At 37.9% G+C, this 14,197-nt stretch overlaps 1 protein-coding gene across 1 annotated transcript; it reads right to left on the reverse strand.

Moving 5' to 3' along the window:
• Positions 1-1,583: 1,583 nt before the first annotated feature.
• Positions 1,584-11,957, reverse strand: LOC130907994 (cysteine-rich venom protein TEL1-like). Its single transcript, XM_057823574.1, has 8 exons — positions 11,766-11,957; positions 11,671-11,674; positions 11,491-11,591; positions 11,290-11,380; positions 7,617-7,759; positions 3,923-4,017; positions 3,535-3,617; positions 1,584-1,728 (listed from the first exon to the last, which is right to left on the reverse strand). The coding sequence occupies exons 1-8, from the start codon at positions 11,955-11,957 to the stop codon at positions 1,601-1,603; spliced, it is 837 nt and encodes a 278-aa protein (XP_057679557.1). The 3' UTR covers positions 1,584-1,600.
• Positions 11,958-14,197: the final 2,240 nt, after the last annotated feature.

The following is a 14,197-nucleotide window of genomic DNA, read 5'->3' on the forward strand; positions in this document are numbered from 1 at the left end:
ATATTGACTTATAAGTCTGATACATTTTTGTTTTATTGCATTTTTTTAGAATTACAAATTAAGACCCTCGCAATGCAATTAGTATTACAACAAAATTTAATTACTGTAATTTTCGAACTATAAGCCACTACTTTCTCCCCTCATTTTGAATCCTGCGGCTTATTTGTTGATTTATTTAGGTTGATAGGTAACACTTTATTTGACAGCGGCTTCCTAACACTGCCATTAGACAGTCATAATTATGACGTGACACTATCATGGGCATTAATGAATGCTTATGACAGATGTCATTAAGCATCATCTGGCAAAACTCCATCTATGTCCAGCTCGGATCTTTTGCATCCATTCAAATGTAAGATAATTTGTCGTATGACACAAAATGACATATGTCACAAGCATTCATTAATGCTCATGGCAGTGTCATGTAATGATTATAATGGTCTAATGACAGTTTCATGCACCATGGTCAAATAAAGTGTTACCGAATACCATAGCTAGCAATTAATGAAACAACTGGAGCAGTAACTGAAGAAATAATTACCACAAAACATGAATTTTGATTGTTATCTACATCTGCAGCACTGCAATACATGCTAGGAGGCATGTTGGATGACAATAGTGTTGACAGCAGGTGGCAGCAGAAATTGACTGTCTCCTAAGGGAGCAGTGATGGCCAAATGAAGCTTCTTGAAGCAATGAAGCTTTTGAGTCAATTGGTTCAAAGCTTCATTGTGGTTCATTTGGTTATAGAGAGTCATACGATGCCACTGTCAAATAAAGTTTACCGCTTAATATATTTTGGTGTAAATATCTCATAATACAGTGAGGATAGCTGTGACTTATAGTACAATGGGGCTTATCTATGAACAAATGCCGTTTTCGTGTCAAATTTGGTGGGTGGGGGCTTATAGTCAGGTGAAATTACAGTAGTTTTTATTCTCCCCCTAATCCCACTTTGCATTGAATTATATATATTTTCTTTGAATGATTCGTCATGAGTCACTTAAAAAGTCGTGATTAAACTTGGAAATAAGATTCATAATAATTGTTAGGATCTTACACTGGCCTTTTACACATTGGCGGCACTAGATGTTTAATCCATTTTGACAGTCAAAATGGATTGGGCGTCTTTTGCCGTCAATGGCACTGAAACATGATCACTCAATGCTTGCCATTGCAGTTGAAATGGATTTGATGTCAATGGCAGTGAATGAGTTAATAAAAAGAATGGTGTATTTATTATTGCCATGGTAACCCGTTTTTAACGCGATGTATTAGTAGTGGCGCTCACCACATTGACACGCACATTTCATGAAAATGTTATATTTTTATAAACATTTTGTTGTGAATTTATGAATAATAATAGTTACAAATAATTAGCACAGTATTTATGATGAATATGGAAAATATACTTGAATTTCAGCGTATCCAAATTTGATTACAAATAAATCACAACTGTGGGTAAAGTGCTGGAGCAAAAAAAAAAAATAATAATAACTTTTAGAACAGGATTTAACAAAATTAAAGAATCCACAAAGGACTTGACATGCAAGTTGTAAGATTTTCATTTATTTATTGTATTTTTCCCAGTTTGAGTCCTTTAGGAAATCTGAGAGTCACACTTGCAGGTGGCAGGACACCAAGATTTCACACTAGGGTTTTTGCAGCCCCACTGCTGCTTCAGGTCAGGACAGTTGCTGTACTTGTCAGTGAAGAGACATGGGTTGGCTGTGGAGGCATGATATCATATAGTTTTGATATGTGTTGATAGAAAGAACTGGAGGGCAAAAAGAATTTTTTAAGGCAATAACTCAGGCGAATAAAATTGGGCAGAGCAGTGCTTCCCAAACCTTTCCTGAGCCTAGACGCACATTTTACATTCAGTAAAATCTGATGGATAACAACTAGACAATATTTCTCTAACTATTTGTGCTTACGAAAATACGATGCTGTCAAAAATTTTAAGTTGGGATGTCCTGATCCCATCACGTGATCGAAAATCAGGCAGATTGCTCCTTTTTTTTTTAGAGGATTGGAATCGGGTGAAAAGGATTGGGGTTTTAATTTTTTAAAAAAACAAACAAAAAAAGTTAAAAGTATAAAGTTAATGATGATCGACAGATTTGTAGCTTTGATCTGGCAAGTGAAGGCTCGGCAGTTCTTCGATCAAATGTGTTAATCATCGTTTAACCAATCTTGGTTGTCTATAGACTGTTCTCGGCAACGTGAACGTCAAAGTGTGAGTGAATTAGAGTGGACTCACTCATATGAATGACAGTGTATCACAAAAGTGAGTACACCCCTCGCATTTCTGCAGATATTTAAGTATAACTTTTCATGGGACAACACTGACAAAATGACACTTTGAAAAAATGAAAAGTAGTCTGTGTGCAGCTTATATAATAAAGTTAATTTATTTTCTCCTCAAAATATAGCCATTAAAAGCTAAACCCCTGGCAACAAAAGTAAGTAGACCCCTTTGAAAAATTGTCCGTTCACTCCAAAATGTCATGTGACTCATCGCAGAAGTGCTGTCAGCATTGCTGCAGAGATTGAAGAGGTGGGGGGGTCAGCCTGTTAGTGCTCAGACCATACACCGCACTCTAAATCAAATTGGTGTGCATGGCTGTCACCCAGGAGGAAGCCGCTTCTGAAGACACAAGAAAGCCCTTGTGTACCGTCACATGAGTCACATGACATTTTGGAAGGAAAATGACAATACAGTACTCAATTTGGACTTTTAGGGATGTACGTTTATTCATAGGGGTGTACTCACTTTTTTTGCAAGGGGTTTGGATATTAATGGCTGTATTTTGAGTTATTTTGAGGGGAAAATAAATGAACTATTATATAAGCTGCACACAGACTACTTTTCATTGTGTCAAAGTGTCATTTTGTCAGTGTTGTCCCATGAAAAGATATACTTAAATATCTGCAGAAATGCAAGGGGTGTACTCACTTTTGTGATACACTGTATATGAATGTTATGAAGAGTGATTAAAAGTATGGCATTAAAGGTGATACAGTGAAAAATGTGAGTGCGCCTACATTTTGTGTTGGTGCAAAGTTAGGCGCACCAGTACAACCAATGTAAAAAGTAAGTGGGGGCCTTGACAATATACGTATATCGCAATGTTTATTTTTTCCAATTTCATTCCGGCCTAATTCCTATATATTCTTGTAGTCAAGTAACAAAAAAATCCAGAAATACAATGGCATTGCCAAAAGATACAAAAATATGTACGTTTTATAATCCTGGAAAAAGCGGAAGAGGAAGTACTGTAAAAAGTACAGTACTGTAATATGTTTGGAATTTTTGTTCAAATTAAAAAAAATTTTTTTTTCAGTAGTATGGGATCGGGACTCTGTAGGCAAATTCAAAAAATCAGGTGACTCGGACCCAGGTGCAAAAAAGACATGCGATCGGGACATCCCTAATTTTCAGGCCATTTCATAGAAATGGGATCGTTTCCCACGCTACATCCAATAATCTTTTACATACTAGATGTATTGAGGGTGAGTGATGCTACTTACTGCACAGCTTGTTGTCACAGGCATTGGGGCAGTCACCACAGCTGGGTCCTGATTTGTAAGGGTGAGTGAGCTGGTAGTTTCCACTGAAAGGTAGTTCACGATAGCAGATCTTTATTACATCAAACCTCTCAATCAGTGGTTAGCAACCAAAAAATGTAATAGATATTCCGAAGTTATTATTTGTGGGTCTTAAATGAGAATGTTTTAATTTTTTGGCCATTGCTAGATTTTTATTGAATGCTGACTAAATTGGGTTTTTATCATGAACAACAAACATTAATTTTATTCCACACAAATCTATGCTACTATGCTATTCAATCATTATTATTGTTCAAATCTATCTCTACTTTTGATTTCTATTTGGATCAGAGGTGTTTCATGTGCTTACGGTGGGCAGTATTGGCAGACGTAGAAGTACTTCGTATCAGAGTTGGGACAGTAGGCGATAGCACAGCCAATCTGATTGGACCTGTACCAAACAACCTGGGAAGGGAAAAATTGTTTACGTCATGTACGTATGTATGTATGTACATACAATGTCAGGATACAGTGGTATGAAAAGGTATCTGAACCTTTTGGAATTTCTCACATTTCTGCATAAAATCACCATCAAATGTGATCTGATCTTTGTCAAAATCACACAGATGAAAAAAAACTGTCTGCTTCAACTAAAATATAGGTTTTCATATTTTAATTAGGATAGCGTGCAAACAATGACAGAAGGGGGTGGGGGGGAGGGTAATAAGTAAGTGAATCCTATGCATGAGGAGACTTAAAGAGCAATTGAAACCCATTTTTACTAGTTTAAGTCAGGTGTTTTCCCAATCACTGATGAGGGGTTTAAAGCTGCCCTGCCCACTATAAAACACACACCTGGTAAGAATTGTTTTGATGAGAAGCATTGTCTGATATACATCATGGCTCGGTCAAAAGAGCTGTCTGAAGGCCTGCGATCAAGGATTGTTAATTTGGATAAAGGTGGAAAAGGATACAGAGCCATTTCTAAATGTCTGTTTGTTCATCAATCGACAGTCAGAGAAGTTGTCTACAAATGGAGAGAGTTTGGAACTGTTGCTTCTCTCCCAAGGAGTGGTGGTCGACCAAAAATGACGCAGAGTTCAGCGCAGAATACTCAGAGATGTAAAAAAGAACCCTAGAGTGTCTGCTAAAGACTTACAGAAATCACTGGCACTGATCTTAGTGCACACATCAATTAATAAGTAGAACTATGATCAAGAATGGTGCTCATGGGAGGACTCCACGGAGGAAGCCACTGCTGTCTAAAAACAAAACAAAACAAAACAAAAAAAACATTGTTGCTCGTTTAATGTTCGAAAAAAGGCACTTGGACACTCCACAGAAGTTTTGGCAAAATATTTTGTGAAATGATAAAACTAAAGTTTGATTGTTTGGGAGTAAAACACAACGTCATGTGTGGAGGTAAAATGGAACAGCTCACCAACGTCAACACTTGGTGGCATGGTGGAGGAAGCATCATTATTTGGGGCTGTTTTGCTACCTCAGGGCCTGGACAACTTGCAATCATTAATGGAAGATTGAATTTAAAAGTTTATCAGGATTTTTGCAGGAAAACCTGAGGCCGTCTATCAGACAGTACAAGCTAAAAGGAGGATGGTTGCTGCAACAAGACAATGATCCAAAACACAGAAGTAAATCAACTTCAGAATGGTTTCAGAAGAACAAAATACACGTTCTGAAGTGGCCAATTTAAAGTCCAGACTTGAACCCCATTGAGATGCTGTGGCATGGCCTAAAGACAACGATTCCTGCCAGACATCCCAGGACTCTGATAGAACTACAGCAGTTATGTAAAGAAGAATGGGCCAAGATTAGTCCTGATCGATGTGCCAGCCTGATCTGCAGCTCCAGGAACCATATGATTGAAGTTTATTGCTGCCAAAGGGGGGGGCTACAAAATATAAAATGTGATGGCTCACTCATTTATTTTTCCCCTTTCTGTCATCGTTTGCATACTAGCCTCATTAAAATATTAAAACCTATAAATGTTTGGGTGGTTTTAGCTAAAGCAGACACTATTTTTTCATCTGTGTGATTTTGACAAAGATCAGATCATATTTGATGGGGATTTCATGCAGAAATTTGAGTAATTCCAAAAGGTTCAGATACTTTTTCAAACCACTGTAGATATAGTGGTACATACTCAAAATTCAAAAATTTAACACATATTGTATATTACATATACTTTATATATACATACTGTATGTTATTCCACTTATAAATAAAACATTTTCATTTTAAATATGAAACAAATGAACATAGCATAAACTTGTGTGCTACTACAGTCTGCCCTTTATACTGGCTAACTCTAAACCTAATGACAGCAACAAGTTCGCAATTAATTAATCAATCACCCCTGATACAAAAAAAACAATCAAAAATCGGGCTTCAAGGATCGATGGATAATAGTCGATGCCACATACGTACTGTGGCTACCATTTTTTCAAGACAATCAGTTCAGAGTTCAAAGTGTGGTTGAATTGACAATAAAACAAACTTTGAACTTTGAAGAACAACTATGGTGAGTGGTTTGAAAGCTGGTCTTAAGCCTGCAAAAAGGTATAAGTGTATGAAAGATCCCTGCTATTTTGTGAACAGTGTGTTAGAAATTAGTCAAGAAGGCCTTCCTGGGATTTAAACCCATGATCTCCCATTTACTTGATAAGCACTTAGCCCAACTAACCCACAGTGGCATATACTAGAGTATACTGTAGATACTACAGCAGCATATACCGTATTGGCCCGAATATAAGACGGTGTTTTTTACATTGAAATAAGACTGAAAAAGTGGGGGTCGTCTTATATTCGGGGTCTAGACGTTATACCCATTCACGACGCTAGATGGCGCCAGATATCATTGAAGTGATGTTCTGTCATGACAGATCTCTGCTACTCTCAAGTTTAACCAGTTTGCATTATTTTATTGCAATGTTTTTCCTTATTCAGATTTGTTTCAAGACTACAGTTACAGTTAGACTTCACTTTGATGGTTAATGCAGTTATTGCAATTTTGTTGTTTTATCACAATAGATTGGTTTATTTATGTAAGATATGCTTGACTGTATGACCATTATACTCTGCGGGTTATACAGGTTTGCTCTCCCACAGCTATTATACGCGCTCTCCCAAGCTATTATGAAGAATACAGTTTTAGCCCATAATCATGTGCTTACATTTTTATTACCGGCAATTGCTCACATTCTGCTGATAAATAGATATACACACACATATGTTGATTCATCACACAACATCTCAGTACTTTTCCACCAAGCTACTTCAAGTGCAAATGTGTGTTCAAAACAAAGTTATCTTGCACGCTCAAGAGTGTGACTGTTAATTTAATCAAGAGTGTGACTGTTAATTTAATCAATGAGAGTGACTGTTAATTTAATCAATGACTAGAATAAGGAACTTGCCCGATCGACACTGCCACATTGGACAACAGTGTTGTAACTATATTCTGCCAAGCAACAAGCCCTCAATAAAAGTCAGCAGCCTGGGGAGCTCTGAGAGAGACTTCGATGAGACGCTCTTAGTCACGTTGCCCGATCTCAGACCTCTCCCCAAACTGCAGCTTGGTAAAAGTCTACTCTCTGACTCCTGCCTCCTTGTGTCCTGCCTTTGTGACCTCGCTCTGGGTCAACAGCTAAATTGAAGAAGGTGTTTTAGACCCAACATTTCACATTTCAAAAACCAGAAGCCATTCATTTACGAATGTGATTGCACTTTAGTTTACATATTTAAATGTTCAGATATTAAGATTTGAATGAGACAAAATAACATGCTTTTTCTCTCAAATATATTGTTATAATCATTTGTTTCGGATGTACTGTAATTATTTTCTGGAGAAAAATTAATTTGATGTTCAAAAAATCTTTTTTCAAACTTGAGTCTTCAAAAAGAGGGGGTCGTCTTATAATCAGGGCCGTCTTATATTCGGGCCAATACGGTACTACTGTATACTGCAGATACTGTATACCTTTTTGTTCAGATTATGTCCCTTCTTGTTCCTTAATAAAGTTATATGTCGGTTCATTCTGTACCTGTGTGAAATGTCCAACTTCTTTTCCGTTGACAGAACCCACTCCGTAGCGCCAGTCATTCACCTCGTCATACCACGACTGGATGGCGTCACTCCAGCTGTTTTTGTTGCTTGCCATGTACAAGTTCTCTCCACAGCCACTTGCTGCAACAGAAAAAGGAAAAAAACTCAATCGTAGTATTGACTCTTTTCTAGTCCTAAATGTCAAAGATGTGTGTCTGTGACCTAGTGTTTAATCATTATATCTGATTGGCCCGATGATGAATACAGTAAGTGGTAAAAATTTTAAAACAAAGTCAATACAACCAACCGTAAGGTGCATTTCAGTGTCACTGGGGGAAAAAATGATGTCACATTGTACTCCATATTAGTTGTTTTAACGCATTTACGCCGATCACTCTTAATGGAAATAAAATAGTTAAGTTGATCTAATGTGTACTGGTCAAACAATCACCATACACTTCATAATGTATTGACGGGACACGGGAGCGATAAATAGGGGGCCTGCATTGTTGGCAAGGCCGTCAAAGCTGACCGAGTGGAATCACAGACAAAGCGCTTTTTTCGTTGAAAATTCTTGTGAATAAATGCTTAAATACCTGAATTTTTTATAGATATGGACGAAAAGCAGTCTCGATTTTTGGTTAAAAGCAAAAAAAACAGTGCAGTTAGCATTCATCCTAAATGATATTCGTCGGAATACCGATGCAGGCAAATCATCTGTTCTGTTACTACTGGATCTCAGTGCCGCATTCGACACGGTTGATCACAACATACTACTCAGCAGATTGGAACAGTGGGTAGGGCTGACTGACACTATTCTTCAGTGGTTCACATCCTATTTACATGATAGGGATTTTTTTGTGTCAATCGGAAAATATCTGTCAGAACGAACAAAATTCACGTGTGGAGTCCGTCAAGGGTCAATTCTTGGACCACTCTTATTTAACATCTATATGCTTCCGTTAGCTCAGATAATGGAAAAGTATGACATCTCCTATCACGCCTATGCAGATGACACACAACTGTACATTTCTGTGTCCCCACATGATTATAGTCCCTTAGTCTCCCTGAGTAAATGCATTCATCAAATCAATGAATGGATGTGCCAGAATTTTCTCCAGTTAAATGTGGAGAAGACAGAGGTGATCATTTTTGGGCCAAAAAAGGAAAGGTCAAAGATAAGCAGGCAACTTAGCACAATGTCACTTACAGCTACAAATCAAGTCAGAAATCTTGGCGTAATTATTGATTCAGACCTAAAATTTGATAGCCATCTAAAGTCCGTCACTAAATCCGCTTATTACCACCTAAAAAATATAACCAGCATTAAGGGGCTTCTGACTCAACAAGACATGGAAAAACTTATGCATGCATTCATTTTCAGCAGATTGGACTATTGCAACGGTATATTTACGGGTCTTGATACAAAATCAGTCAGGAAGCTGCAGCTAGTACAGAATGCTGCAGCCAGAGTCCTCACAAATACAAGGAAGCTGGACCACATTACACCGGTTTTGAAATCGCTACACTGGCTTCCAGTGAGTAAAAGGATAGACTATAAAATACTTCTGCTCATCTACAAAACACTTAATGGCCTTGGAACAAAATACATGCTTGACTTGTTAGATTCCTATGAGACATCTAGACCCCTAAGGTCGTCTGGAACCGGTCTTCTGCATGTTCCAAGAACAAGAACCAAGCAGGGTGAGGCAGCATTTAGTTATTATGCTCCTCACCTCTGGAACAAGTTACCTGAACGTCTGAAGTATGCTCAAACTGTTAGCTCTTTTAAATCAGGGCTAAAAACGCTTTTGTTTAGCTCTGCATATCCATAACTGGCTATATATTTCAATCTACCTGCTTTCTATTCCTCTTGTGCTTATCTCCATTGCTGATTTCAATTATTATTAGTAATAGTAGTTTTTGTTTCCTTTTTATTTCTGTTTTATTTTTATTTATTTATTTTTATTCTATTTGTGATTAAATGCGATCTTTTGTCTTGGTTTTTACGTTGTATTGATTTAAATGTGATTTTTATGATCTTCATGTGATGTAAACCACTTTGAATTGCCTTGTGTTGAATTGTGCTGTATAAATAAATTTGCCTTGGCTTGCCTTTATTTTACGGTAAATATGTTGACGTACAATGCTAGTCTGTTAGGAAATGTAGCTCGCGGCCGCCCTATGTAAACAGAGCTTTTCCGGTAAAAATTCTAGTGAATAAATGCTTAAATCCCCCAAATCTTTATAGATTGGACGTAAAACAGTATCGATTTTTGGATAAAAGCAAAAAAAGCCGTCCAGTTAGTATTTATTTTACGTAAATATGTCTAAGTACAATGCTAGTCTGTTACACAAGCAGCCGCCATATGTGAACAGAGCTTTTCCAGTGAAAATTCTTGTGAATAAAGGCTTAAATCCCTGAATTCTTTATAGATATGGACGTAAAACAGTCTTGATTCTTTGCTAAAAGCAAAAAAACATGCAGTTATCATTTATTTTACGTAACTATGTCGAAGAATGATGCTAGTCTCCTAGCTCTTTGTTGTGATTAGGGGGCTGCCACGATGCTAGTCTGTTACACAAGCAGCCGCCATATGTAAACAGAGCTTTTCTGGTGAAAATTATTGTGAATAAATGCTTAAATCCCTGAATTCTTTATAGATATGGACGTAAAACTCGATTCTTTGTTAAAAGCAAAAAAAAACGTGCAGGTAGCATTTATTTTACATAGATATTGCGAACTATGAGGCTAGTCTGTAAGGAAATTAGCAACCGCCATATGTAAACAAAGAGCTTTTTCTGTTGAAAATTCTTTTGAATAAATGCTTAAATCCCTGAATTCTTTATAGATATGAAGGTAAGAGAGTCTCGATTCTTGGTTAAAAGCAAAAAAAAAAAAAAAAAAAAAAAAAAAAAAAAAAAAAACGGGCAGTTTTCATATGGTTTAAGTAAATATGTCGAAGAATGTTGCTATTCCGTAGCGGTTCATTTCTCCCATTAATTTATTTCACAACGTTTCAAAATGCATCCATGGTACGAAAAATATAATAATTACCAAATGAGACAATCCTTCCGGTTTGTATGCGGTACAGTTTTTATACTTTTTCAATCCTAAATCAGGCATTGGATCACTGCATGTGTTGACTCTGCGACCAACTGCAAATAACTGAAGTGGACTGTAGGGCGGCCCCCAACTTAAAGACGTTGCGCAGTGAAGGTGGACTCTGACCTGTCAATCATTATGAAGTCAATGCAATCACACTTATTTTTTTCCTATAAATGAAGAAAATTGAGATTTTTGGCAAATATTAGCATTCTACAAGAACGTGCCAGACGTTTACTCACCAACATAATTTTCTGCCTAACTATCCAATGTTGGACAAAATATATTTCTAACTTTTGAATTCATTTTCCACTATGACAGAGTGGACATACTAAACCTGACAATTACAATAATGTAGAAAAACACAATGAAAGGTTCAGTATCTTCTATATGATTATGGAAAAAAAATGTAAAAAATCTGCATTCTTGTCGAAAAGTCAGCCTTTATATAAGATGTAAAAATGCCAGTTCAGTTAGGAATGGTTTCACTTTTATGATATTTCGACTCTGCCCTTATCATTTTTTTCATTGTAGAAAATTGGAACGCCGTCTCTAAGCAACTTACTACTGATAATTCTTTGACTGGAGGTGCTGTGATTCATAGAGCAGGTGTTGGCCCACCTTTGAGCATTGGCTGCAGCCTCGCTGTTCCAACTCTGTGGAGAAACAACACACATACATATAACATCATTTCAACTAATTTAATTCAATGACTTAATAGACAGTGAAGGCTGATGATCAATGCCTTATCGACCGAGACATTTACCATTTTCAGCATGTTGCTTGCGGTTGGCTTGACATTTCTTCTGAGAGTATTATGCTTGTTCACAATCTCATTCTGATCCGAAGACGAGGTCGCAATGCTCCCTAAAATTCAAGCAGCATTGAATGATTTTTGCTCAAAGTTTGCAAATGAAGTTACTAAGCAATGAAGTAATGAACTCACCATTCTATGGTTGGTCCATCAGATATGGAAAAATAGGCATTGTAGAATTAAATAACACAAAATGTCAACAGAGATTTTTTTTTGTTTGGACTTACAGCCTCAAGCTCCAGGGCGTCCTCCGTGCTGGGTGACACGACAGCGCAGAGGCCCAAGGTGCACAGGAAGGTAAAAAGCAATAGCTTCATGGCTAAATCCAGGACTGACACCCACTGAGGGCCCCCGTTTGATTTATATCCACTTGGGAACACACTGCTACGACATCTTTTATACATGGTCTTCAAAGGCATGGCTTTTCCAGTTATTCCTGTTGTGTTATGATGGCTGGAGGCAAGGGTGTAGGTTTGATCTCAATATTGGTAGGGACGATATAAAAGCATAATCTGCATGTACATTATTTGCTGCGGATGGGACATTAACTCATTCACTTTCAACCATTTTCACCGGTGCAACCCCCTTCGCTCCCGGCCGTTTTACTGGATTTTGACTGATTTTGCAAGGCCCACAGAATATTCTGTTCTATTGCTATATAAACATGGAACCCAACAAAAGAAAGCAAAGACTCTCTTCTTTCAGCAGGGAAAAATGTTGTTCATATCTTTTTCCATTCTTTAGAAATCAGCATTAGAAAATAGCTTAGTGTGAGCAATTTCTGATAAAAGAAGAGAAATTGAGCTTTTTGTAAAAGCATACATTTCAGACATAACTTTGACTTTAACACAGCTATTTTTTTCTTTTGTGACATCCCAAACATCTGAATAATGTTTTCGTTCTACAAAATAACATAAACAAAAAGACAAATAGAGCTTTTGATAGCAAAGTAAAGATTTATTTACACATAACTAAAGTATTGAACTGAGAACGCTGTTGTGGCAGGGACAGCCAGGGTAAACTTTTCCCTCATCGCCGCCTTGCTCATCAAGATGGATTGTTTTAGTCTTTCTTTTGTGGTGACCACTGCCTCCTGGCGGAGTTAACCTGGGGAAATGTGTGGGGCATGTTGTGTTCCTGGGGGGGAACTGGTTTGGCCGTGCGCGTTTCCGGCTGAGTCGCGGGACACGGCGGCGCGGGCTCTGCTCAGTGAGCAGCACGGACTCAATGGCATCGTCCGCTGCACTGGTGGTCCCGGTCGTTTTGCTCGGTCGTCCAACGCCTGGCATCCCAGGCGTCCTCCCGGTTGTTCTGCTCGGTCGTCCGCCGCCTGGCCTCCTGGTCGTCCATTAGGTCGTCTTCCGCCAGCGCCCCGGCCGTGCGGCCCAGCCGTTCGTTCCGTTGAATCAGGTTGCGGGTCTTACCAAATGCTCTACTGCCCTCCAGTGGCCAGTTTTATTGCTTTAAAAAGGATTTTCATCATTGTGCTTTGGAGCCAAGTTGCATCAGAACCTAGAGATGTCTCTTGTGAAAAAAAATACATCTTTGGGACACTGAAACAATTAAAAATAGAACGTATTTATATATTTTTGGGAGCAAATTAGTTAATAAGACCAAACAGATTGAGTGAACCAGGGTCAGGGCTACATTTCTCAACTATATTAAGCTAATTAATTGATAGACTAAATGATTCATGCGAAATAAATCTGTATTGGTTGATACTTTGACACTTCAAATTTACATCTTAATCTATTTTTTCTTACATTTAGTCTGAATAATTTTCTCCATCTTGTCTTGAGTGTTAAAGGATAGTTACAAATCACCGTAAATTCCGGACTACAAGCAGCTACTTTTTCCCCACATTTTGAATCCTGCAGCGTGTGCAATGATGCGGCCAATTTATGCATTTTTCTAACGGCCGCCAGGGACGCTCAAGCATAAAATGTAAGAGTGAGACGCGGAATATATGTGTCGAGGAAGACGCTCTTTTACCGGTAATTTAACTTTGTGCTTTGTGCATGAATAAAAGCAGCTCACCCTCATCATGCAAAATGCTAGAAACTGCATATGATGCAGCTTTTAAGTTGAAAGCAATCGAATTGGCTGATCAAGAAGAAAACAGAGCTGTAACACGCTCGTCAGCACGGCCCCTAGCAAAACGTATGGAATCGCCAGTCTCGGACGAGCACTCACTCAGACATTTTATCATGCAGAACAAACTCTGATAAAAAGCTTGAAAAAAATCATGAATTAGTTCAAAAGTGCAACTCTTTAACATTCAGAAACACTAAAAGAAATGAATGAAAACATTGTGGTGGTCAGTAAATGTTACTTTTATAGAGCAAGTGCAGGGAAATATATATTGAATCACTCCATTCTGAGGGGAAAAAAATGGAATCATGAAAAACAAAGAAATAACAATCAAAATACATTTCTAGTATTTAGTAGCACCACCTCTGGCTTTTATGACAGCTTGCAGTCTCTGAGTCATGGGTTTGATGAGTATTCTTCACCAATTTGGTGCCAACTCTCTTTGATTGCAGTTACCAGATCATCCTTGCAGGTCGGAGCCTTGCTGTGGACAATTTTTTCAATTTCCACACAGGTTTTCAATAGGGTTGAGATCTGGGCTTTTTGCAGGCCATGACATTGACTGGAT

The sequence above is a fragment of the Corythoichthys intestinalis genome, chromosome 19 (assembly GCF_030265065.1).
Source record: "Corythoichthys intestinalis isolate RoL2023-P3 chromosome 19, ASM3026506v1, whole genome shotgun sequence".
Lineage (NCBI taxonomy): Eukaryota > Metazoa > Chordata > Actinopteri > Syngnathiformes > Syngnathidae > Corythoichthys > Corythoichthys intestinalis.

What these genes read in the sequence shown, in the direction of transcription:
- LOC130907994 (XM_057823574.1), bottom strand. Translation starts at nt 11,957, where the DNA reads ATGCCTTTGAAGACCATGTATAAAAGATGTCGTAGCAGTGTGTTCCCA. An exon ending in CAGTCAAAGAATTATCAGTA is followed by an intron (nt 7,760 to 11,289) that starts GTAAGTTGCTTA and finishes TTTCTGTTGCAG; the next exon opens with CAAGTGGCTGTGGAGAGAAC. An exon ending in CTGTGACAACAAGCTGTGCA is followed by an intron (nt 1,729 to 3,534) that starts GTAAGTAGCATC and finishes ATGCCTCCACAG; the next exon opens with CCAACCCATGTCTCTTCACT.